At 47.6% G+C, this 27,621-nt stretch overlaps 1 protein-coding gene across 1 annotated transcript; it reads right to left on the reverse strand.

Annotated features, from left to right (window-relative positions):
- Positions 1-23,130: 23,130 nt before the first annotated feature.
- On the reverse strand, positions 23,131-27,150 carry LOC103957326 (transcription factor UNE12-like). The gene is made up of 6 exons (XM_009369478.3): positions 26,800-27,150; positions 25,905-26,024; positions 25,691-25,756; positions 24,699-24,764; positions 24,035-24,112; positions 23,131-23,952 (listed from the first exon to the last, which is right to left on the reverse strand). The coding sequence occupies exons 1-6, from the start codon at positions 27,133-27,135 to the stop codon at positions 23,722-23,724; spliced, it is 897 nt and encodes a 298-aa protein (XP_009367753.1). The 5' UTR covers positions 27,136-27,150; the 3' UTR covers positions 23,131-23,721.
- Positions 27,151-27,621: the final 471 nt, after the last annotated feature.

The raw sequence follows: 27,621 nt of genomic DNA on the forward strand, positions 1-27,621 counted from the left end.
TACCATCGGCAGTGGTTGGGCGACTGAATTGCGATGCCGACGCCTGCCGAGGTCGAAGTACTGGATCCATCAAAATGCATAGTCCAATGGTTATCGCGTGTGGTGACTAGTCCGATGTCGACATCGCCCCCTTCAAAACCATATGGGGAAGGGTGCTGAGCCAAGAAATCGGCGAGAGCCTGCCCCTTGACCGCTTTTTGGGGAACGTACTGCAGGCTAAATTCGGATAAGGCGAGTGTCCATTTCCCGATTCGGCCTTTAACGATAGGCCGAGTGAGCATGTAACGAATTACGTCTGTCTGGGCGATGACCTGCGTGACTGATGGGAGCATGTAATGCCGAAGCTTGGATGCGGCAAAAAACAAAGCTAAGCAAAGTTTTTCGACCGGTGAGTAATTGAGCTCTGGTGCATTCAGATTTCGGCTAAGATAAAAGATAGCTTGCTCACGACCGACGTTGTTGTCTTGTGCAAGGAGACAACCAATGGATTCGGCGGCTGCCGAAATGTATAATTTGAGGGGTTTGGTGCGACAAGGTGGAACCAGCACGGGTGGGGTCGAAAGGGCCACCTTGATCTGCGTGAATGCACTCTGATGTTCTTCGCGCCAAACAAATTTATCGGTATCCTTAAGTTTGAGGAGAGTAGAGAATGCCTTCATTTTACCGGCCGAATTAGCGATGAAACGGCGGAGGAAGTTGATCTGCCCGAGTAACGACTGCAACTGTTTCTTTGTTGTGGGAGGTGGGGCGCTAATGATGGCGCGGGCTTTATTGGCGTCGACTTCGATGCCGCGATGGTGCACCAAAAACCCTAGGAAATTACCGGCCGAAACACCGAAAGCACACTTGGCTGGGTTCATCTTGAGGCTGTTTTTGCGCATGCGAAGGAACGCTTGTCGTAGGTCATCCAGGTGTGTTTGGCGGCGTTTCGACTTTACCACCACATCGTCGATATAAACTTCGACGATGGTCCCAATTAAGTCGTGGAAAATCATATTCATGGCTCGTTGGTATGTGGCGCCGGCATTCTTGAGGCCGAATGGCATGACTACCCATTCGTACGTGCCTAGTGCCCCTGGGCAACGGAAAGCCGTTTTGTGGACGTCGGCTTCGGCGATGAAAATCTGGTTGTATCCCGCATGACCGTCCATAAAAGATAGTAATTCATGATTAGCTGCGGCATCAATGAGTAAATCCGACATTGGCATTGTATATGCGTCCTTGGGAGTCGCTAGATTCAGGTTACGGAAATCGGTGCAAATGCGGAGGGCACCGTTTTTCTTCAACACTGGGACGATATTGGCCAACCATTCGACGTAGCGAGCGGTCCTAATAAATCCGGCCTTGAGAAGCCGAACCAATTCTTCCTTAATGCCGAGTTGTAACTCGGTCGAGAATCGGCGAGGGGGTTGTCGAAAAGGCTTACAACCGTCTCTGATGCGTAGTTCATGCTCGACCAAGTTTCGATCGAGGCCTGGCATTTCATGGTAACTCCACGCAAAGCAATCTTTAAATTCCTGGAGTAACTTACGGAGTTCGGCCTTCATGGCCGGTGGGAGTAACGCGCTTATAAACAATATGCGAGGATCATCGGCCGTGCCTACGTTAACTTCCTCTAATGGGTCCTTGACTTGAGGCCGATGGTCCTCGAGTTCGGCCGGGGCAGCCCGAACTTTCTCGAGAGACAAAACAGGGCCGTCATCTGCTTCGGCCAAAAATTCAATTAAATTAATGCCAGAATGCGGTTGCTTGGTAATGGCGTACCAATGGGCCAGCAGACGTTCCATTGTTGACGAAACCGCGGCCTGACGCTGTTCTTGTTTGGTGTGCTCAATCATCGGCATTGGGGACCAAATCTGCCAAGCCAAGTCTCGCCGAATCCTGTTGGACAGTCTCGGCGCCGACCTCAATCACTTTCTGCACTGAAATTCGCGTCGGCCGCCCATCCTCGTTAAGACCTTGGAGGGTGATGTAGCCGACGTGATCATCATAATAGCGAGCCTGAATCATGTTGGTCTCAAATGGTTGATTATCGGCTGGATGGATGGTAACCGATTTGCCATCCCAGAAGATGAGAACTTGGTACAATGATGAAGGAATGCAACTGGTTTGGTGGATCCAGTCTCGACCAAGTAATGCGTTATAATCGGTCTTGGAATCAATTATGAAGAATGCCGTCATGTGTTGGCGACCGGCAATGCTAACCTCCAATGGTAACACTCCTTTGGTCTGAGACTTGTCACCAATGAAGCTGCTCATAGTGATCCCTGACGGAATGAGCTCATTATCAGAACGGCGCAAAGCCTTCATGACAGATATTGGCATAATGTTGACTGTGGCCCCACAGTCGACAAACACTTTGGAAATGGGGAATCCTTCGATGTGAGCCGTGATGTACAACGGCTTCAGGTGTTGGAGATTAACCGAAGGGGAACGAGGAAATAGCTCGGCCAATGCCGCCTTAAGGTTGTCCGTGCTTCGGGTTTCTCGGTCGTCATCGTTTGCGATGAAATCGACTTGTGTTGCCTCCTCGGCGACCACATCCCCGTCCAAGAAATTCGACTGGGGTGTACTTGGTTGGAATTCGGCTGGTAACACGTGGACCATACTGATCTCCATTTGTTCGAGAACCGAAGGACCCATTGGATCGTGGTCGTCGTCTTCTGCCGAACTAGCCACAGTATCAGTCGGCGGAACATCCTCGATCAAGCTTTCAAGTGCCTCGGTAAGAGCCGGTACCCGAGACATGGGAACCGAGTCGAATGTGGTGTGGCTATTTTCCTCGACCATGTTGACTGTTGAAGATTTATGTTGGTCCTTTGTTATACGGGCCCGTTCTTCATAGGCAATGCGGGCGTTCCTAGTGTCGAGATATGTATCCAACCTTGCTATTCGTTTTTCTTCGTCGGCCGTGAGGCCGAAGAGTGATACCGCCGAGAAAACTTCGAAATGATAGCGCAAATGCTGAAGGTCATCGAGCAAGAAAGGTAATTCGGCGGTGTCGATATCTGTATAAGGATCAACATCAAAACCAAGTACCCGAGCTTCCCGTATATGCTGGAACCTTGCCTTAATTGCTGGGTCGGAGGTTTTCTGAATGATTTGCTCGGCATCAGGGCAAGTGAGAGCTAGGTCGAGGGCTTCCTGACACTCCTTGGGTAGTCCGTACAAGTCATTGGCGGAGTATTTCTTGTGAAACTCTCTCATGTATTCCAAGGATTCACCGAGGAATGGGGGATGTAAGTTGCGCCGTACTTTGATAAACGGTTCGCGCGGGTGGTGATGAGGAAATCTTCCTTTTGGCCTCTTGCGTGAAGTGTTCTAGCCGAGCTCTAGTTTCCCCAGGCCGAAGCAGGATTTTGATACGTTTCTCAGCATCCTCAATGGTGGTTTCAAAACCGGCAGCAGCTACTTGCTTCCCTTCGGCCAATTCGGTCATGGTAGTCGGGGTTGGCCGTTCACTGATGCTTTCCGCGGCCTTCTTTGGTTGCCACTGGTTGGCAGTGCTGGCCTGTGCTCCTCGTCGCCGAGCCATGCAATCAATCCGTTGACGGCGACGTTTTTGGGATTTAGACAGTGCTGTATATAAACCAGTCGGGGAGTTGTAACTGTACCAGCGTTGATCCGATGTTCGGGGTGGTTTGAAGGTTTTGCGATCGGCTGACGAGCTGGAACTGTTAGTATTGTGCGAGTAGTAATCCTCATTATAGAAAGGCGCGTCGAAATCAAGGCGCCGCCTGACTGAGGCCTGGTCTTTCGGCCGTACTTGTAAGCCGAGTCGATCGAACACTTGACGTCGCGGACCAACTTCCTTTGGTGCTGTGGTAAGGGCCGTGGGTGTTGTTGAAAATGTCTTCTTCCCAGGTTCAATCGGTGTTTTACAATGGTCACATAAAACCTTTGACTCATGAGTTTCGTCGGAACTCGACCCCATCATAGGCTCATCGGCGAGGGGCCTCGATTGTTCCGTGGGTGGTGCATTCGAAAATATATCAAGCTTCAGCCTTGTTCGACCATTCTGTTTACGGATATGCTGCACCGGAACGTATTCGGCCTTCCCTTTGTTTTTAGGAAGATGAGCATCCACCATACCAATTGTTGTTGAAGGGAAGGGATTGACGTCGACCGCCATCTGCTTTTCCGGGAATTTCAATTTTCCTTTTTCGATCCAACTTTGGATTGTATCCCGGAACACGACACAATTATTTGTTGCATGCTTATTAGAATTATGGTACTTGCAGTATATCTTTCCTTTTAATTCATCGGCCTTAGGGATAATATGTCCCGGCCGAAGCTTGATGATCTTTGCCGCCAATAATTGATCGAAAATTGCATCGGCCTTGGTGATGTCGAAAGTGTATACTTTTGAAGATTTACTTATGTCCTCGGCGGCCGAATGGGCTTTGGTGTCTTTGCCGTGTACTTGAGCCAGAGCCTTGCAGACGTATGGTTTATCTATTACTATCTCGGCCGCATCCACACTGACGTACTGAGGGTCCCCGCTTTCGGCCGATGCATAGCTGACCGTGGGGTTTTTATACAACGTTCCCCGGGATGGTGATTTTGAGACCTTCTCTTCTCGGAGCAGGTAATCATACTGTTCGACATGTTGAGCAAGTTCGTACATATCGCGAATGTTTGCCCCCAGGAACTTCTTTTTGTACTCCACGTCTAATCCGTTGAGAGCAATCCTGACGAATTCCACTTCGGGGAGTGGTACTCGGCACCAATTCCTGGCCGACTTGAACCTTGTTAAGTACTCCATTGGAGATTCGTTGGATGCTTGAGCCATCCTGGCCAAGGATGACACTGACATCTCCATCCCAGGCCGATAGAATTGTTCATGGAATTTTTCGACCAACTCCTCCCAACTCTGCACAGAATTGGGTGGAAGATTAATGTACCAGGCGAAAGCGGAGCCTGTCAATGAAAAGTTAAACAGACGTAGTTTGTAGAAATCGCTATTAACGTCTCCACACTGCGCCGTGAACCGAGCCACATGTTCTAATGAGGACAAAGACGACTCCCCGGCGAAGAGGCTGAAATCAGGGATCTTAAATCCCCGTGGGTATTCAAACCTTTCTACGTAAGCCGGGTAGGGATGAATGAATTTTGGAAACTTCGGCCCTTTCTTCAAGGCCGAATCAATCATTCTCTGGACTTCGGTCATGTTCACGGAGGCGGCTTCTTCTCCCTGGCTTGGTCCCTCGGATCTATGTCCTGATCCTCTTTCTAAGGTGACTGGTTGCGGTCGAGCGGACGCTCTATCGGCTGGTATGGGCACGTTCGTCGAGAGCTGTCGAGGTTGGCCGACCTGGCCATCTTCGAAGGCTTTACTAACTAATATTTCAAGCATTCTGGTCTGTGTATCGTTGTTACTTCGTATTGCCTCTAGCAAATCATTCATCTTTTGACCAATCGACTGCTCGACCTGTCGATACTGCTCATCGAGTCGCCTCCGAAGAAACGACCTAGTTGGTGGATCAGAGCCTTCTCCACCATCGTCGTCGCAGTCTTCCACTATCCCCTCCACGAATATGGGCGTCGTTTGATTCGGGATAGCCGCGTTGTGAGGTTGCCCACCGAGACAGATCTCATTCTCTCGGCGGGTCACACTTGTAGCCTCGGGTGGCAAAGCAATGACCGGATTTTTTGCTGGGTGCGAATCCTGCCCAAGGCCTTGCACTGGTAAGTCAACTGTTGACTTTCCCATGTTTGTTTTCTTCTTGGTAGACCGTGTTTCTACGGTCATGAACTCCGAAGGTTTAGCACAATGGTCCCACTGGGCGTGCCAAAATGTTGACTACAAAAATTACAGAACCTACGTGGCTCGCAGGCCGAATAACTAATGAGCTAACTAATGTCCTTCGGTTGAATGCATGGCGTGCCAACTCGTCGGCCGAGCTCGGCCGAGGAGTAAAATTTGATGCGATCGCGTTGAGCGCGCTGTTGACTTCTGTATCTTGCGATTACGACCGAGTAAGGAACGCTCTCGGTCTCTGGATTCTATAGCCTGAAGACAAGGCTACTAATTCTACGGAGTTCACAACTCGTCGAAGCCTGATTCGGCCACTGTGATTATATTCGTAAGAGTATAAGCACGCCGAATTGAGACCAAACTATACGGGCACAGGTACTCGAATGTGACGTATGTCTTAATGGTAAACGTAGTTCGGCCGTCGGAATGCCGAACCCTGAAACTTACTTGTGAGTATCCAATCATAAACTCACTCGGCCTTCAATGCGCCGAGCAAGGTAATTCGTAACACCCAACTATGCCGAAACGGCTAAGTAAGATGACCTCTACCAACAAAGGTTCGAAAACCTTCCTCGGCCGAGACTTAGATAGATAATCGGTCGACCTCGACGCAGTGCTGTTTATCCAAACTGAAGGTGTGTCTTGGTCGGCTGATTCTGCGGCAGCAGTGCTGTTTATCCAAACTGAAGGTGCTCACCGGTTGCTTCCACAGTGCTGTTTATCCAAACTGAAGGTGTGTCGGCGGGAAAGGAAAAGGAAAAATCTCAAGGTGTTTGAGAGAATTTGCGCAGGGCAATTGTATGCTGGTTGTGGAGACCTTTTCCTTGCGTAATTTCTTGTATTTATAGCACCTCGCTCCTTGAATCCCATTCTAATTTGGATTGGGAGTCCTTATCCCATTTCACCTTTAACTCGAACAACCCTAGTCCTACTGGGATTCTGAATTCTTCTCCTTTTGAGGCTTTATCCCTTGCTGGTCGAGAATCCTGATTGCACCAGGATTTCCTCGACCTCTCCTCACTTATCTGGACTACTTTTAAGATAGGATCTCGCCGACCCTGCCAGCTGGTCCGGGTTTCATTATTTGGCCCATAGCATGTCATTACCTTGGGCCGAGCACATCCTGCTGCTCGGCCCAATCCCAATATTTTGGGCCCAAACAGGTATGAATATCATTACTCTCGTTTCGCAAATAATCAATTATTCTTTTTGTAGTAAAGAAAAAACCTCGAGTCAAATTTTAGGAAAAAGTACTAAACTGCACACTTCATATCGGCAGAGAAGCCCGGCCGACCCCAATTAATCTACACCGGAGATGGTATGCTACTCTCTCCGTACTTTGTTTTTCTTCTTCAATTTCCTTTGCTTTCTGGTCGGAGTGTGCTCCTCTAATTTAGGTATGGATATTGGCAGCCATGGGAGCAAAACTTGGAAGGCTTGTGAACTGCTGTTCTTCCTAACTATCTCTACGCTCTTGCACGAGTGTTGAACATGACTAGGTTTCACACGTAGATACAAGACATCCTCATTATTTGGGTGGACAGCTACTGGCATAATTCGATTCCCCCAGTGCTGACTTAGAGATATGGCCAAATCCATGTGGTCGAACAAAATCTTGTGTACCAAACACCATTTGCAACTGTCCTCTTCTTCTTTCAAATCCATTTGTAGTAATTAGCCGATTGATAAAATCAAATGCAGCACAAAAACAAGTCATCATGCGTCCCTAATATCTCAAACCGGTCTCTTATACTTTGAGTGAAAGCCAGGAAGGAAATCCATACGAAGCCTGCACGTCTTGAATTTGGCAGAATGATGAGACATGACAAAGTATTCAATTCCCTGCGGCTTAAAATCTTTATTCAAGGTAAGAAACATGAATTCTTCTTCCTGCTGTCTGCTGAGGCATAGAAAAGGATCCCAGAGGAGAGTGAACCAACGCTTTGACACACACTTGCATCGACCAGAAGAATCCCGAGGAAGTTGGCGAAAGATTTCAACCAATAAAGTGTCAGGAAGATTGTCAATTGTGAGAGCATGTGATTGCACTCTTGGTGCTAATTTTGATATTCGAGTGATGAGACAGATGATCGGATTTGGAGGGTGCTCCAAAGGACTGGCATAGTGTGTTGAAGCGAGTTCCTTTAGTAGCAGTATCGCCACCTTTCATGGTGGCAGAAACCGGTTCTGCAGAAAATTACGTATAGCCCACTGTACTTATCTAGGGTTTCAATCAATAATTAAAAATAAAATAATGAATCGATCACCAACAAATATAATAGATAAGACATTTAAACTGAATCATGAGTTTCAGTTAACACTGCAAAAAACATAACGCAATAGCGGTCTCAAGGAATCTCAAATAATTCGAACACTTTGAATATCAATGCAACCAAAACAGATGAAACAACAAAAACATAATCGAAACTAGAAGTAATTAAATAGATGAAGAAACTAAATTTGATTCAACTAGGACACTGGGTAAAACAAATGTGATCACAAATATTAGGTTAGAATTGAATTGAGGAACAAATATTTAACCTAATTTCAACTGCGCGTCCCAGATTTTATTTATTTATTATTATTATTATTATTATTTTTTGGAGTATATTGCCAGGAATCACTCTTCCTTGAGAGGTACGAGACGGGAACTCTACCTACCTGGACTCACTCTTCCATCGATGGTTGTTTCTCCATAGAATGGACAGTCTTCAAAAGTCTGGGGACGGGCTTAGCCTTACAAGGGGCTAATAATAATGTGGTTCAAATTCGCATTTGACGAGAATCAAACCTAAGACCTCTCACTTGCGAGTGAAGAGGAATACCAGTAGACCGTAGTACTAATACATTATTTGGGTCGCCTCTAAATACAAGATTATTTGGATACGTAGGCAATAATCCCGGAGGACCTGCTCTCTACCAATATAATGAGCTTGAATGTCTACTAGTCCTTAATTTCGACCTAACTTGCACCCTAAATTATATTTTCGTGTCCCACTTTAACATTGCGTTTTCAAAGTTTGCCAAATTTTATGTTAAGAAATTGTTTGGGCCCAAAATATTGGGATTGGGCCGAGCAGCAGGATGTGCTCGGCCCAAGGTAATGACATGCTATGGGCCAAATAATGAAACCCGGACCAGCTGGCAGGGTCGGCGAGATCCTATCTTAAAAGTAGTCCAGATAAGTGAGGAGAGGTCGAGGAAATCCTGGTGCAATCAGGATTCTCGACCAGCAAGGGATAAAGCCTCAAAAGGAGAAGAATTCAGAATCCCAGTAGGACTAGGGTTGTTCGAGTTAAAGGTGAAATGGGATAAGGACTCCCAATCCAAATTAGAATGGGATTCAAGGAGCGAGGTGCTATAAATACAAGAAATTACGCAAGGAAAAGATCTCCACAACCAGCATACAATTGCCCTGCGCAAATTCTCTCAAACACCTTGAGATTTTTCCTTTTCCTTTCCCGCCGACACACCTTCAGTTTGGATAAACAGCACTGTGGAAGCAACCGGTGAGCACCTTCAGTTTGGATAAACAGCACTGCTGCCGCAGAATCAGCCGACCAAGACACACCTTCAGTTTGGATAAACAGCACTGCGTCGAGGTCGACCGATTATCTATCTAAGTCTCGGCCGAGGAAGGTTTTCGAACCTTTGTTGGTAGAGGTCATCTTACTTAGCCGTTTCGGCATAGTTGGGTGTTACGAATTACCTTGCTCGGCGCATTGAAGGCCGAGTGAGTTTATGATTGGATACTCACAAGTAAGTTTCAGGGTTCGGCATTCCGACGGCCGAACTACGTTTACCATTAAGACATACGTCACATTCGAGTACCTGTGCCCGTATAGTTTGGTCTCAATTCGGCGTGCTTATACTCTTACGAATATAATCACAGTGGCCGAATCAGGCTTCGACGAGTTGTGAACTCCGTAGAATTAGTAGCCTTGTCTTCAGGCTATAGAATCCAGAGACCGAGAGCGTTCCTTACTCGGTCGTAATCGCAAGATACAGAAGTCAACAGCACGCTCAACGCGATCGCATCAAATTTTACTCCTCGGCCGAGCTCGGCCGACGAGTTGGCACGCCCTGCATTCAACCGAAGGACATTAGTTAGCTCATTAGTTATTCGGCCTGCGAGCCACGTAGGTTCTGTAATTTTTGTAGTCAACATTTTGGCACGCCCAGTGGGACCATTGTGCTAAACCTTCGGAGTTCATGACCGTAGAAACACGGTCTACCAAGAAGAAAACAAACATGGGAAAGTCAACAGTTGACTTACCAGTGCAAGGCCTTGGGCAGGATTCGCACCCAGCAAAAAATCCGGTCATTGCTTTGCCACCCGAGGCTACAAGTGTGACCCGCCGAGAGAATGAGATCTGTCTCGGTGGGCAACCTCACAACGCGGCTATCCCGAATCAAACGACGCCCATATTCGTGGAGGGGATAGTGGAAGACTGCGACGACGATGGTGGAGAAGGCTCTGATCCACCAACTAGGTCGTTTCTTCGGAGGCGACTCGATGAGCAGTATCGACAGGTCGAGCAGTCGATTGGTCAAAAGATGAATGATTTGCTAGAGGCAATACGAAGTAACAACGATACACAGACCAGAATGCTTGAAATATTAGTTAGTAAAGCCTTCGAAGATGGCCAGGTCGGCCAACCTCGACAGCTCTCGACGAACGTGCCCATACCAGCCGATAGAGCGTCCGCTCGACCGCAACCAGTCACCTTAGAAAGAGGATCAGGACATAGATCCGAGGGACCAAGCCAGGGAGAAGAAGCCGCCTCCGTGAACATGACCGAAGTCCAGAGAATGATTGATTCGGCCTTGAAGAAAGGGCCGAAGTTTCCAAAATTCATTCATCCTTACCCGGCTTACGTAGAAAGGTTTGAATACCCACGGGGATTTAAGATCCCTGATTTCAGCCTCTTCGCCGGGGAGTCGTCTTTGTCCTCATTAGAACATGTGGCTCGGTTCACGGCGCAGTGTGGAGACGTTAATAGCGATTTCTACAAACTACGTCTGTTTAACTTTTCATTGACAGGCTCCGCTTTCGCCTGGTACATTAATCTTCCACCCAATTCTGTGCAGAGTTGGGAGGAGTTGGTCGAAAAATTCCATGAACAATTCTATCGGCCTGGGATGGAGATGTCAGTGTCATCCTTGGCCAGGATGGCTCAAGCATCCAACGAATCTCCAATGGAGTACTTAACAAGGTTCAAGTCGGCCAGGAATTGGTGCCGAGTACCACTCCCCGAAGTGGAATTCGTCAGGATTGCTCTCAACGGATTAGACGTGGAGTACAAAAAGAAGTTCCTGGGGGCAAACATTCGCGATATGTACGAACTTGCTCAACATGTCGAACAGTATGATTACCTGCTCCGAGAAGAGAAGGTCTCAAAATCACCATCCCGGGGAACGTTGTATAAAAACCCCACGGTCAGCTATGCATCGGCCGAAAGCGGGGACCCTCAGTACGTCAGTGTGGATGCGGCCGAGATAGTAATAGATAAACCATACGTCTGCAAGGCTCTGGCTCAAGTACACGGCAAAGACACCAAAGCCCATTCGGCCGCCGAGGACATAAGTAAATCTTCAAAAGTATACACTTTCGACATCACCAAGGCCGATGCAATTTTCGATCAATTATTGGCGGCAAAGATCATCAAGCTTCGGCCGGGACATATTATCCCTAAGGCCGATGAACTTAAAGGAAAGATATACTGCAAGTACCATAATTCTAATAAGCATGCAACAAATAATTGTGTCGTGTTCCGGGATACAATCCAAAGTTGGATCGAAAAAGGAAAATTGAAATTCCCGGAAAAGCAGATGGCGGTCGACGTCAATCCCTTCCCTTCAACAACAATTGGTATGGTGGATGCTCATCTTCCTAAAAACAAAGGGAAGGCCGAATACGTTCCGGTGCAGCATATCCGTAAACAGAATGGTCGAACAAGGCTGAAGCTTGATATATTTTCGAATGCACCACCCACGGAACAATCGAGGCCCCTCGCCGATGAGCCTATGATGGGGTCGAGTTCCGACGAAACTCATGAGTCAAAGGTTTTATGTGACCATTGTAAAACACCGATTGAACCTGGGAAGAAGACATTTTCAACAACACCCACGGCCCTTACCACAGCACCAAAGGAAGTTGGTCCGCGACGTCAAGTGTTCGATCGACTCGGCTTACAAGTACGGCCGAAAGACCAGGCCTCAGTCAGGCGGCGCCTTGATTTCGACGCGCCTTTCTATAATGAGGATTACTACTCGCACAATACTAACAGTTCCAGCTCGTCAGCCGATCGCAAAACCTTCAAACCACCCCGAACATCGGATCAACGCTGGTACAGTTACAACTCCCCGACTGGTTTATATACAGCACTGTCTAAATCCCAAAAACGTCGCCGTCAACGGATTGATTGCATGGCTCGGCGACGAGGAGCACAGGCCAGCACTGCCAACCAGTGGCAACCAAAGAAGGCCGCGGAAAGCATCAGTGAACGACCAACCCCGACTACCATGACCGAATTGGCCGAAGGGAAGCAAGTAGCTGCTGCCGGTTTTGAAACCACCATTGAGGATGCTGAGAAACGTATCAAAATCCTGCTTCGGCCTGGGGAAACTAGAGCTCGGCTAGAACACTTCACGCAAGAGGCCAAAAGGAAGATTTCCTCATCACCACCGCGCGAACCGTTTATCAAAGTACGGCGCAACTTACATCCCCCATTCCTCGGTGAATCCTTGGAATACATGAGAGAGTTTCACAAGAAATACTCCGCCAATGACTTGTACGGACTACCCAAGGAGTGTCAGGAAGCCCTCGACCTAGCTCTCACTTGCCCTGATGCCGAGCAAATCATTCAGAAAACCTCCGACCCAGCAATTAAGGCAAGGTTCCAGCATATACGGGAAGCTCGGGTACTTGGTTTTGATGTTGATCCTTATACAGATATCGACACCGCCGAATTACCTTTCTCGCTCGATGACCTTCAGCATTTGCGCTATCATTTCGAAGTTTTCTCGGCGGTATCACTCTTCGGCCTCACGGCCGACGAAGAAAAACGAATAGCAAGGTTGGATACATATCTCGACACTAGGAACGCCCGCATTGCCTATGAAGAACGGGCCCGTATAACAAAGGACCAACATAAATCTTCAACAGTCAACATGGTCGAGGAAAATAGCCACACCACATTCGACTCGGTTCCCATGTCTCGGGTACCGGCTCTTACCGAGGCACTTGAAAGCTTGATCGAGGATGTTCCGCCGACTGATACTGTGGCTAGTTCGGCAGAAGACGACGACCACGATCCAATGGGTCCTTCGGTTCTCGAACAAATGGAGATCAGTATGGTCCACGTGTTACCAGCCGAATTCCAACCAAGTACACCCCAGTCGAATTTCTTGGACGGGGATGTGGTCGCCGAGGAGGCAACACAAGTCGATTTCATCGCAAACGATGACGACCGAGAAACCCGAAGCACGGACAACCTTAAGGCGGCATTGGCCGAGCTATTTCCTCGTTCCCCTTCGGTTAATCTCCAACACCTGAAGCCGTTGTACATCACGGCTCACATCGAAGGATTCCCCATTTCCAAAGTGTTTGTCGACTGTGGGGCCACAGTCAACATTATGCCAATATCTGTCATGAAGGCTTTGCGCCGTTCTGATAATGAGCTCATTCCGTCAGGGATCACTATGAGCAGCTTCATTGGTGACAAGTCTCAGACCAAAGGAGTGTTACCATTGGAGGTTAGCATTACCGGTCGCCAACACATGACGGCATTCTTCATAATTGATTCCAAGACCGATTATAACGCATTACTTGGTCGAGACTGGATCCACCAAACCAGTTGCATTCCTTCATCATTGTACCAAGTTCTCATCTTCTGGGATGGCAAATCGGTTACCATCCATCCAGCCGATAATCAACCATTTGAGACCAACATGATTCAGGCTCGCTATTATGATGATCACGTCGGCTACATCACCCTCCAAGGTCTTAACGAGGATGGGCGGCCGACGCGAATTTCAGTGCAGAAAGTGATTGAGGTCGGCGCCGAGACTGTCCAACAGGATTCGGCGAGACTTGGCTTGGCAGATTTGGTCCCCAATGCCGATGATTGAGCACACCAAACAAGAACAGCGTCAGGCCGCGGTTTCGTCAACAATGGAACGTCTGCTGGCCCATTGGTACGCCATTACCAAGCAACCGCATTCTGGCATTAATTTAATTGAATTTTTGGCCGAAGCAGATGACGGCCCTGTTTTGTCTCTCGAGAAAGTTCGGGCTGCCCCGGCCGAACTCGAGGACCATCGGCCTCAAGTCAAGGACCCATTAGAGGAAGTTAACGTAGGCACGGCCGATGATCCTCGCATATTGTTTATAAGCGCGTTACTCCCACCGGCCATGAAGGCCGAACTCCGTAAGTTACTCCAGGAATTTAAAGATTGCTTTGCGTGGAGTTACCATGAAATGCCAGGCCTCGATCGAAACTTGGTCGAGCATGAACTACGCATCAGAGACGGTTGTAAGCCTTTTCGACAACCCCCTCGCCGATTCTCGACCGAGTTACAACTCGGCATTAAGGAAGAATTGGTTCGGCTTCTCAAGGCCGGATTTATTAGGACCGCTCGCTACGTCGAATGGTTGGCCAATATCGTCCCAGTGTTGAAGAAAAACGGTGCCCTCCGCATTTGCACCGATTTCCGTAACCTGAATCTAGCGACTCCCAAGGACGCATATACAATGCCAATGTCGGATTTACTCATTGATGCCGCAGCTAATCATGAATTACTATCTTTTATGGACGGTCATGCGGGATACAACCAGATTTTCATCGCCGAAGCCGACGTCCACAAAACGGCTTTCCGTTGCCCAGGGGCACTAGGCACGTACGAATGGGTAGTCATGCCATTCGGCCTCAAGAATGCCGGCGCCACATACCAACGAGCCATGAATATGATTTTCCACGACTTAATTGGGACCATCGTCGAAGTTTATATCGACGATGTGGTGGTAAAGTCGAAACGCCGCCAAACACACCTGGATGACCTACGACAAGCGTTCCTTCGCATGCGCAAGAACAGCCTCAAGATGAACCCAGCCAAGTGTGCTTTCGGTGTTTCGGCCGGTAATTTCCTAGGGTTTTTGGTGCACCATCGCGGCATCGAAGTCGACGCCAATAAAGCCCGCGCCATCATTAGCGCCCCACCTCCCACAACAAAGAAACAGTTGCAGTCGTTACTCGGGCAGATCAACTTCCTCCGCCGTTTCATCGCTAATTCGGCCGGTAAAATGAAGGCATTCTCTACTCTCCTCAAACTTAAGGATACCGATAAATTTGTTTGGCGCGAAGAACATCAGAGTGCATTCACGCAGATCAAGGTGGCCCTTTCGACCCCACCCGTGCTGGTTCCACCTTGTCGCACCAAACCCCTCAAATTATACATTTCGGCAGCCGCCGAATCCATTGGTTGTCTCCTTGCACAAGACAACAACGTCGGTCGTGAGCAAGCTATCTTTTATCTTAGCCGAAATCTGAATGCACCAGAGCTCAATTACTCACCGGTCGAAAAACTTTGCTTAGCTTTGTTTTTTGCCGCATCCAAGCTTCGGCATTACATGCTCCCATCAGTCACGCAGGTCATCGCCCAGACAGACGTAATTCGTTACATGCTCACTCGGCCTATCGTTAAAGGCCGAATCGGGAAATGGACACTCGCCTTATCCGAATTTAGCCTGCAGTACGTTCCCCAAAAAGCGGTCAAGGGGCAGGCTCTCGCCGATTTCTTGGCTCAGCACCCTTCCCCATATGGTTTTGAAGGGGGCGATGTCGACATCGGACTAGTCACCACACGCGATAACCATTGGACTATGCATTTTGATGGATCCAGTACTTCGACCTCGGCAGGCGTCGGCATCGCAATTCAGTCGCCCAACCACTGCCGATGGTACTTCTCTCTCAAGTTGGATTTCAGCTGCACAAACAATCAGGCCGAATATGAAGCCCTCATTATCGGTCTCCACGTTTTACACGATCTACGGGCTTCCCGTGTTCTTGTCCTCGGTGATTCCGAACTTGTGATTAACCAATTGAACGGCATTTTTCGTTGCATGAGTTGTACTTTGGCGCCATATCACATGGTCGCCACATACCTGGCCGAGTCCTTCGAACGGATCACGTTTGAACATATTTCACGAATCCACAACACCGATGCCGATGAACTCGCCCAGATCGCCTCCGGAGCACAACTCATGGGGGGCAAACTCGGCCGCGTCGCAGCCACAGGACTGCAATCGTACCCGGCCTTGATCGATCGGCAAACCCTCCAGCGCACACACGTAATACGAACAAGGGTAATGTCGCTCCCATCCCTACTAGAACGAGGAGACCCCGTAGAAATATGTGCCGTCGAGGTGGAACCAGATGATTGGAGAAAAACGATGTTACGATACCTCGATAATCCCAATGGGAAACACGACCGGAGAACGAAGGTCCTCGCCACGAATTACGTGTCGTATCAAAATGAATTATATCGCAAGGGCGAGGATGGGTTACTGCTATTGTGCCTTGGCCCAGACGAGGCTACCCAAGCAATGGCCGAGGTACATGAAGGAATTTGCGGAGCACACCAGTCTGGACGAAAGATGCGTTGGTTGCTCCGACGACACGGTTACTTTTGGCCCAGTATATTAAAGGATTGCATCGAATACGCACGGAGATGCGTACCATGCCAAATTCATGGACACGTACAGAGAGCCCCGGCCGAATTGCTACATTCGGTCACCAAACCATGGCCGTTCAGAGGTTGGGCAATGGACGTGATTGGCAAAATCACGCCATCATCGGGAGCAGCGAAACACGCGTGGATTATGGTAGCAACTGACTATTTCACCAAGTGGGTCGAGGCAAGGTCATACGCCGAATTAACGGCCAAGGAGGTATGCAATTTCGTAGAAGAAAATATTGTGACCAGATTCGGCGTGCCAGAAACGATCATAACTGATAATGGCACTATCTTCACGGCTGATAGGTTTAAGGAATACGCAGCAAGTTTGAACATCCGACTCGAGCAATCTACGCCGTATTACCCACAGGCAAACGGGCAGGCCGAGGCAAGCAATAAAGTGTTGATCGGCATCCTTGAAAAAATGGTAAAAGAGAAACCTGGGTTGTGGCACTTAAAGTTAAATGAAGCGTTATGGGCATACCGAACGTCACCCCGCTCGGCCACTGGAACGACCCCTTATGCGTTAACTTACGGACACGACGCCATGTTACCGGTCGAGTTAAGTATAAGTTCGTTACGAGTAATCGAGCAGAGTGACTTGTTCAGTATTGAATATTGTCAAGCGATGCGGCAGGAATTAGAAGATTTAGAAGAAAGTCGAGTCGACGCGAGTAACTTATTGGTAGCACAAAAGAAAATTGCCGAACGAGCGTATAACCAGCGTGTAAGACAAAAAACGTTCGGCGAAGGAGAATTGGTTTGGCAAACTGTGTTGCCTGTTGGGATTAAGGACCCAAGATTTGGGAAGTGGTCGCCGAATTGGGAAGGGCCATTCGTCGTTCACAAAGTCCTCGGCAAGGGGGCATATCATTTAAAAGATCGGACGGGTTCAGTTCACAAATTGCCGATTAATGGAAAGTTTTTAAAGAAGTACTATCCAATTACTTGGGAAATGCAAGAGTAAGACTATTGTATTGATAGCAAAATGAGCATTGTATTAATAGCAAAAAGATTATTACAAAAACAATACAAGTATAATGATGGGTTCCTAAGGGGTCGAGGGGAGGAAAGTCTCGAGGGCAGCTTTCAGCTCCAGCCACTTCGCTTCGCTCAAAATTATCTCAGCCTGCCGTGTCTTCTTGTTACATTGCAGCTGCTGGATACGCCGTGCACCGGCAGCGAAGGCCGTCAGCCGAGCCTTGTTAGCCTCGAAGTCTTTCTCGAGCTCGGAAGCAGCGGCCGCCCTTTGCTGTCGAAGGACAGAAATCTGACGCTCGAGGTCAGAGATCTGGCGATCAAACTCGGTCAGCTTCGCTTTCCTTGCTTTGATTGCCTCCAACTCCACTCGACCTGCCTCCTGCGCGACCTTGGCTACCTTCAGGTCATCCTCGGCTTGCAGTGCTCGTTCGAAGATAAGAAAATGGTGCCGAGTCCGCTCCAGGAGATCGGTGAGGAAAGAGATGCCCTCCGGGCTGAGGTGACCACCACTGGCGAGGTCGTTGAGACACTCTCCAACAGAGTCAAGACCCTGGCATCGAAGAGCTTGGGAGGCAGTGAGAGAAAGGACTTCGCGCAGCTTCACGAAGACTTCGGCCTCGGGCATGGCTCCTGCTGGTTCGGCAGGAGCAGCGGAGGAGCCGGCCTCACCGGTCGTGCTTTGGAGAAGAGCGTCAAGCTCCAACTCCCACGATGGCTGCACATAAGAGGGAATGTTTGTGAAGAATAGTAGAAACATCGTGATAATGCATGAGGGAAAAAGGGGATTGTTTTAGACCTGCCGAGAGGAGACTTCGGCCATGCCCTCTGGGTCATTGCTCGAACCCAGGGAACTTAATGGCCGAGCCCAGTGCCTTAGACCGCTACGCAATTCACGCGGCCGATGGAGGTTGTCTACATTTGATGGCCACGTCGGCGGCCAGGAAATATAAACAACACCCCTCGGCGCATAAAATTGCCGGTGAAATGACCGTTCGGGCACCTGACATTTAATAATTTTTTAAGAACATGTCATGGAAAAGTAACAAGAAAAAGTGAAGACTTACGTAGGCCGAGGAGACTTCCTGCGGGGGAATGGGGAGGTCTTCGTCCTGCGGGTGGATCGGCGACTCGGCCGTGGCCTCAGGATCGGCCAAGGGTCTCTTGCCGCGATCCGCCGCAGAAGGAATCGGGCGAGCGGTCGCCTCGACCACCGGAGGATGAACGGGAGGAGAGTTGACTGGTCGGCGCCGGCGTTCCAAGGGGACCTCTCCGCTCTCGCTCTCGACATCCTGAACAAAAAGAAACTTTTGCATCATAACCGAAAACCGAAAGGAACAAGGGAGAGAAGTAGGGTCATACCTCCAGAACGACCGTCGGAGAAGAGGGTCCCTCGACCGGTGCTGCCGACCTCCCCGCGGCAGGCGTCACGACCGGCTCCGAGGCTGGGGCTGGCGCGCCGATGGGGGCTGCCGTGGCCTCTGGAGAAGCGACGGCCGGTGGAATCAAGACGTCCGGCAATGGAGGAGAGCCGGCGGGAGCGGTCGTCCCTGTGGTATCACTAGGGACGACATGAATTTCCCGATCGCCCTTCTTCGCCAATTTCTTGACGCGTTTGGAAGGGCGAGGGGCATCAACCTCCGGCTCGGCCTCTCGGTGGGGGCGTTTGGCCGGGACTGCCTTCTCTGTGGCGATTGGCTTCGGCACCTTCTTCGCCTTCGCCACCGCGGCGACCACCTCTACCCTCCTCGACACACGGCTCCCTGGAGGGCAAGGTGATTAGTGACAAGGCTCAGGATATATATAAAAAAAAAAAAAAAAAAAAAAAAAAAAAAGAGAAAAGGCGGAAAGACTACCTTGGGCCGGCTCCTTAGGTTGAGCCGAGGGCGTCGACCGAGGACGGTCGCCGAAGATCTTCGTCACCAGATCTTCGGCCGGGGACCCGAAGAAGTCTCCAGTGTACTCTTCCCACCAGTCCCCAAAGGTGTCGGTTCCCAGAGACTCAGGAACCGCCGGCCGGATCCTAAATTTCCTGCACTTCTCCTGGAACTCCTGGTCGGACGCCTTGCACTCCCTCTCAGAGGAGCCGGTAAGACGTCCCCGACTCAAGAGTGACCGAGAAGCAAGCAGGGGGACTGGACTGCCTTGGAGGTAGCCGAGCTGCCGGGCGACAAAATTGGGGTGGTAAACCTCCCAGCCCGCTCGGCGGGCATCACAACCCAGTGGGAGGTCACGAGCCACAACGAACGACCCCCATCGTTGACGAATGTCCGCATCCTCGGACGGGGCCCACGTTGCCGTAGGAAGCCCGAGCGAGGAAGGGTACTCCTGGTGCCGGCACACCAGGAACTCGTCATCCGAGAGGACGTCGAGGCTGAAGAAATGTTTGAATACCTCGTCGGCTCGGTGGGGAGGCGCCGGTCGCGAGGCCAGTTGGGGGCCGAGGGCGGCCGTTCGGTCGAAGGCGGGAGCCTCCGGTCGAAGGGTGGAAAAGTAGACCTGCAGCCAGAGTTGGAACACCCAGAGGGGTCCGTTCTGGTGCGGGTCAATCTTGCCAATGGTCGCCTCAGCCAGGCAACGGAAGAGGTTGGCGAGTATGGCTGGACTGAGCGCCAGCAAGCGACCATTGGCCAGTGCCTGGGCCACTGGCATGTTCTCCACCAGGCACTTGTTCGACCTGGTACAACAGACGAATTTGTTGTACCAGTAGAAGAGGAAGGCCTCGTGCTCTCCCTTCCTCAGGCCCTCCTCGCCTCGACCGGCGAAATGCAGAATGAGGGTATTGTAGTTGAAGAAGTTCTTGTGGAGTTTATGAACTTCTTCCCTTGAGGGCTCCCGATCGCCCCGGCTCAGCGTTTCGACGGCCCTTTCGTCGAATAGCGCCTTCAGGTCGAGGGGAGAAGGGTATCCAGAAAGGGCGGCGTCAATGGGAAGGCCGGTCGGGGAAGTCCCAAGGATGGCCGAGACGTCGAGGACTGTAGGGCCGAGGGGGCCGAAGGGCAAAACCATGGTATTGGTGGCCGAACACCATAGACTCATGGCCGCCAGGAGCAGCTCCTTATCCATGGCAATTTCCATGGTTGACAGCATAATGGCATCATAAATGCCAAGAGCCTTCCACTCATTGGAGAAAAAGGAGCTCATCCGGTCGACCCAGGCAGCCCAAGCCGTGGTGGTCGAGGGCCAGGCTCCCTGTGGCCGCGCCAGAGTCCACTTGGACCAGTCGAACCCCTGCAGCAGGGGTATTAAGCACTGCTCTTTGAGCAGGTCAGTGACGGACGATGGCACGGCGTCTCTAAAGAGGGGACCCAGAATCTGGTGGGTGGTGGCCATGTCCTCTTCGAATCGCAGCGTCTTGACGGTGCTCCGATCGATGAAGTCTTTGCATTTGTTGATCTCCTCAGAAAGTTTCGCGATAAAGGAAGCCATTAGAATAGTCTGGAAGAACTGGTAAGCTTGCAGGAGGGAAAATTAAAAGGTTGTGAACAAGCAAGAATGATTGAAATTTGAGTTTGGATTCTTTCTGAAAGCGTAAGATACGAATGGAGTGAACTGTGGGTATTTATAGGCTTTTCAGATAGAAGAGCAAACGACTGAATTTTGGAAGGCATTAGAATTCGAAAAGTGTTCGTTCAAAAGAGGGGGAAATTTAACCGGGAAAGTTGGCAATCATTTCGGATATTTTGGGAACCTGCGAAAATGGGATCGAGGGGGCGAAGATCCAGGACGCACGATGGCGTGCGGCGATAGGTTCAATGTATTAATGAGGATAAGACGGTTCAGTTGGTGCACGGTTTCGAGGCCCATGATTGAAGCTTTTAAGAACGGCGGAGAATTGACGCGTGGCCATGCGTTGGGGGCAACGAGGAAGGTGCAATCATGTCTCATAAATATGCAGGAATAATGGTCATTAATGAAGTAAGGTCCAGAAAAGCAATAAATGTTTTCGCTTCTTCAAGGCCGAGAGCCGACCAAGAGTGACAGTCGGCGACCTCAGAAGCGAGGGGGCAATGTTTGGGCCCAAAATATTGGGATTGGGCCGAGCAGCAGGATGTGCTCGGCCCAAGGTAATGACATGCTATGGGCCAAATAATGAAACCCGGACCAGCTGGCAGGGTCGGCGAGATCCTATCTTAAAAGTAGTCCAGATAAGTGAGGAGAGGTCGAGGAAATCCTGGTGCAATCAGGATTCTCGACCAGCAAGGGATAAAGCCTCAAAAGGAGAAGAATTCAGAATCCCAGTAGGACTAGGGTTGTTCGAGTTAAAGGTGAAATGGGATAAGGACTCCCAATCCAAATTAGAATGGGATTCAAGGAGCGAGGTGCTATAAATACAAGAAATTACGCAAGGAAAAGGTCTCCACAACCAGCATACAATTGCCCTGCGCAAATTCTCTCAAACACCTTGAGATTTTTCCTTTTCCTTTCCCGCCGACACACCTTCAGTTTGGATAAACAGCACTGTGGAAGCAACCGGTGAGCACCTTCAGTTTGGATAAACAGCACTGCTGCCGCAGAATCAGCCGACCAAGACACACCTTCAGTTTGGATAAACAGCACTGCGTCGAGGTCGACCGATTATCTATCTAAGTCTCGGCCGAGGAAGGTTTTCGAACCTTTGTTGGTAGAGGTCATCTTACTTAGCCGTTTCGGCATAGTTGGGTGTTACGAATTACCTTGCTCGGCGCATTGAAGGCCGAGTGAGTTTATGATTGGATACTCACAAGTAAGTTTCAGGGTTCGGCATTCCGACGGCCGAACTACGTTTACCATTAAGACATACGTCACATTCGAGTACCTGTGCCCGTATAGTTTGGTCTCAATTCGGCGTGCTTATACTCTTACGAATATAATCACAGTGGCCGAATCAGGCTTCGACGAGTTGTGAACTCCGTAGAATTAGTAGCCTTGTCTTCAGGCTATAGAATCCAGAGACCGAGAGCGTTCCTTACTCGGTCGTAATCGCAAGATACAGAAGTCAACAGCGCGCTCAACGCGATCGCATCAAATTTTACTCCTCGGCCGAGCTCGGCCGACGAGTTGGCACGCCCTGCATTCAACCGAAGGACATTAGTTAGCTCATTAGTTATTCGGCCTGCGAGCCACGTAGGTTCTGTAATTTTTGTAGTCAACAGAAATAGGAATTGGAATCATTTTAATTCTTAAGTTCTTTGATATGGGTAAGGAAATCATTCATTCCTTAACTTTTGCTGGCGTTTACTTACACGTAAGGAATCGGAAAAGTACAAAATTCCCCTTAGAATCGTTAATAAAATACCAAAAAAACAAGAAATCTAATCGAATAAGAGGGACTACTAGTTCTTATTCTCTCTCTTTCTATTTTTAAACTTTCTGAACAATTTCATCAAAAGTTCTTTCAACCATTTTAAAAGCACTCTTCAAAACGAGATTTAGACTTCGAAGGCACCTTATTGTGCTGCAATGCCAAACTTTAACAATAATACATGACTTTGATGGTTTGATTGCAAAAAATAATAACTCAAGGCTAGCGTTGGGTTCTCTCTCTCAATTATTAATCCTCAAATGATGATTCGGAAGAATTGAAAAATAAGTCTAATTACTTTTCTGTTGGACTTGCACAAAAGAAACGCTAAGGTGGCCGTATCTCACACCTTATTATCTAACACGGCACGCTATAAAAATTAAAACACACATCACATGTTAGGTTCCATATGCTGTCACTTTAACGTTCCTGTTTCACATGGCTAACACCCAGAATTTTCAAACTAAACAACTATTATTTATTCTTTATCCCACCTTTATATTACATTCCTCTAAACATACATAGGAAGGAAAAAAAAAACAATAATGTTCATATATACTCATCTAAATCCTTTTATTAGGTAGGTCCCACAACCCACTAAGCAAAAACAACGAGAGAACCTCCACTACAAAAGGGCTTTCCATCATTTTCCACTACTCCCACCATTGATGCAAAAAAGCAGAGCATATCAAGTGATCTTTGACAATTCCTCTCCTTTTGACTTGAAGCTGGCAAGACATGGAGGGCCAGCTCTGTTTTTTGAGAGCATTGACATCGATCCCTGTTTTGACAAAAGTTGAAAGCAAAAGGCAAAAAACAACAACTATGGCATCTGACTTTGAATGCAATTTGAAGCTTAAGATATGGCAGGTTGGAAAACGACCAATATGGGAGTGGGACCCAAGAGCATCTAGTGAGTTTCGGGTGGGACTGCGGGAATGCATACCTACCATTTTCTGGGGTCTTAGGAAGGAGGGTTCATTTCAGGCTTGACAACGCTAGAGGTGTCCGGTGATTGCGTGTGGTAAATTGCTGAGGCCAGTGAGATGGGCATGATGCAGAGAGCCTTTGATTGGAGGAACTGCATTGCAGCCCCAACGTTTTCTTCCATAAGCTTAGCTACTTGTCGTTCTGTGCCATCATTAGACCACTTATCCCACGCCGGTTGGTTTCTACCACCTTCGCCGCCTTCTTCCTGCCATTAGATCAGGACCATGTTTGGTCATAAGAAGATAGAAAACAGACCCTAGGAAATATAAAATGTTATCATCTATTACCTCAACGGAAGATAGTGGAATGTCCGTTACAAGTGGTGCCACAGCACCAGCTCCGCCCAATCTACTCATGCTCAAAACCTGTAAAGGATATGACTAAAGCATTAATAAGAAAAGAACAAAAAACCTACACTTCTTTCATTATCATAAGAAGACCTACTTCCACTCTATGCCCGCACGCCTAACAAATCAGAATGGTCGTTTGTTTGGGTCCTAAATAATTGGTCAAACAGACCAAAATAAAAAAAATGAAATCTATCCTTTCGTTGTGTTGTTCAATATAACAACAATAATTTGATTCGATATCTTACCAAAGAAAACAACACACTTGTATGAACATTAGGAAATCTGAAACCCACCCTCAAAAAGAGGAACTAACTTCCAGTATTTGATTGCACAACAAATGTCTATGGAAAGTATTCAGTTTTTTTCTTTACTATGCTCAATCATGTGGATTTTCTACCAGTTTATCAGAAAATGTTAATATCAAAGGAAAGTAAGCCTTTATGGAATAACAATCGCTTAAAAATTAATGACCATAATAAGTACAAAAAGGTTTCAGTAAAAAATTGAATGTAAAACAGACAAAGATGAGAGGATTGAGTAATTAGGAATTCTATCATGTACGTGAAAAAGAAAACATGCATTAAACTTGAAACAACTCTACCTTTACTTGGAGCCTTAGGAACTTCACGTAATCCATTATCTCATCAAGCATGGCAGCTCTATCCGTCTGCACAAAACATAAGTACATAGAATACAGATGATGAGGTCTCAAGAAGCCGTAACAATATGCAAATCCATAAAGCACCAGCATTGAAATTATTTTGCTACAGCATTTGTCAGATAACCAGCTTCTGGAATGCCATTAGTATGTTATCATTAAAAAATGTATGTATAATCACTAAAAATGTCACAAGAAACCATTGTGTGGATTAACAAGCTCTATTGAATTCCTGAACTTTAACTTATGAACAGTAATTCTCAATCACCCAAACTATTAGTCAATGAAGCAACCAGTCGTAACATTTTATTGCGGACAACATATTCAATTTCTTAACTTCATAGTACCAGAGACCAAACTATTTTTACACAAATAAAACTATCCTATGAGTTGGAGGAATCATAATAAAAGGTCAGTTCTGTAAGCACTATTTCCACATACATACCAGCTCTTTCATTATGTTTCTAACGACAGTCACAACATGTAATTTATACATCCATAAAATTTCTTCGAATGCATGCAACATTTGCGACAGCTTAGTAAGTTGCAGAAGAAATTATTTTAAGAAAAACTGAGAGCTGAAAAGAGGTGAATATTTCTATAAACTGAAGAAGGATTCAGTCCCCAATTTTTTCATTCAACACCTCAGAACAGCACTCGAGGTAAAGTACATGTCTCTGAACTTTCTGAACAAGACCACCATATTCACTACATCTAAGTCGGATTTATTACCCGGGTTTCCAAAGGGGTATTCTCTTAAATGATTTAACATATTATCACATTGGTAACAATTCAAGTTTTACTAGGATAGCTTGTGCACAACTTTTATCAACTTGTAGAACAAGGGAATCCTTCCTTCCCTTCATACTACATAAAACAACATGTTTCTAGTTAGCGTGAAATGAAAAACAAGACATGAAAGGAGTGTCACTGACCTTGTTGACGCTAGGAACTAGTTCCTGCAATGCTCTGATTCTTTCTGCTATTCTTTCTCGGCGCAACTGCACAGAAAAGGTGCGAATCAAGAATAATTCCACAATAATCATAAAGGAGGGAAAGGAAAATAAAAGGTACAAAATTAAAAATTAAAACATAGTTTCAGAACATTTCCAAGGAATTTTGTGTGTGTGTAAACTATAGCAAAGTTACCCGCTCGGCAATGCTGTGTGGATCTGTGGCTTGTCCTCTTCTAGCTCGCACCCTTGGTCGCATTGCTGGTGGATGCGGTGCTGCAGCAACTGTATTTGAGATTGGTTGGCCATGGAAAACCTGTAAAACGATATGGTTTATATGACTAAGGACAGTTGTAACGAAAGAAAGTGGGCTAGTTCCTCAACAACGCACAACACCGCAAAACCCAAACGGTAAATCACATCAAACATTTTCAATAAAATAAGCTGGCCTATCCAAGTTCCGAATTTCCATAACCAAACATCATACTTATACATACATAGTTAAAGATAGTCACGAACTTCTGTTTCCATAATCCAACATCTTACGAGGAAAGCAGAAATATTATTCTTGGTCTTAAGGTTTCGAAGGCCTGCCGGAATTGTACTCAATCGAGAAACAGTATTACATAAAGTATAAAACATTTAATCACCACAGTTAGATACTCTCTCTCTCTCTCTCTCTCTCAAATCACAAGCAAACCCATCACTTTTAACATGCTTCCATCTTCTCTGACATCAGAATGCTTAAGGATAATCGGTTTTTATGCCAAAAAATTGTGAGTTTTCTGTTTGATTCTGGCCAGCCATTTAGCACCAATTTCTCTCAAGTAACCCATACGCATCCTCTTGTAACTTGCTTCTTGTCAGATAGCACTACTTGACTCTCACCCAATCAATCAAAACCCCATTTCTTATAAGTTTCCAATTTTCCTTGTTTCCATTCCTTTGTCTTCTTGCTTATTAAGCAAGCAAATGAAACAGTTAATTAAAAAAATTGATTAACTTTATAATTAAATCATATGAAGTGTTAAACTTTAGAATTAACAAAAAATATAAAAAATAAAAAAAATAAACACCCAAACAAAACTTACATTTTTCACAGATGAGCCTCGACTATCAACGACGTCGTCTTGGAACCGCTTCCCGCTCCCAGAAGCCTCCTCGTGCTTCAAAAACCCAGCTTTCCCCTGCTCCAAGCTCAACCCCAACGGAAACACCCCTCCATGGAACCCCCCACCGCCGCCGCCTATGTGGCCTGAGCCGTTGCCGGAGTTCAGCTGCAGCATCATCGACGCCTGAGACACTTGACCTCCGGCCAAACCCCCATCGCTTCGCGCCAAATTAGCATCGGCGGAAGCGAAGTTCTGAAGGCCGAGAATTTGCTCGAGGAAATCGTCGGCCTGGGCCTCCGAGGGGTTGTTGGCCATGGGAGGAAAAGGAGGAGGTAGTGAGCGAGTAAGGCCGAGTCGAGGTGAGTCGGTGGGAAGCGAGTTAGGGTTTATGAAGAGAGCAGCTACATGCAACAGAGAGAAATGGAAAAGGAAAGCTTTGAGCTTTGGGCTTTGAGAGAGCTTTTGAATTTTTTGCTTTGAGCTTTTGTTTTTTTGCCTGCTCGGACACGGAGTGAGCGCAGAGACAAAAGGTGATGGTGGCTTTGTCTGGTTAAAAATGTTGCATTTTTGTAAAAGGGGCTGCTTTTTGCAAAATTTACCTTTCTGTACCATTGTATGATTTTACCTTTATGTTTGATTTTGCTGGTTGGGTTTTTTCGTTGGTTCTTGGCGGGCAACTATTTTGCCGCCCAATGTTAAGTGAAGCCCCATCATATGCAGGCCCAACATCTTAGAATTATGGACTGTATTTCTTTGTTAAATTTGATTGTTTCTTGGACCAAATGGTGAAGTAGGGGGAAA

Source organism: the organism of the source record quoted next, unplaced genomic scaffold (assembly GCF_019419815.1).
Source record: "Pyrus x bretschneideri cultivar Hongxiangsu unplaced genomic scaffold, Pyrus_bretschneideri_v1 Contig7, whole genome shotgun sequence".
In the NCBI taxonomy this organism is placed as follows: Eukaryota; Viridiplantae; Streptophyta; class Magnoliopsida; order Rosales; family Rosaceae; genus Pyrus; species Pyrus x bretschneideri.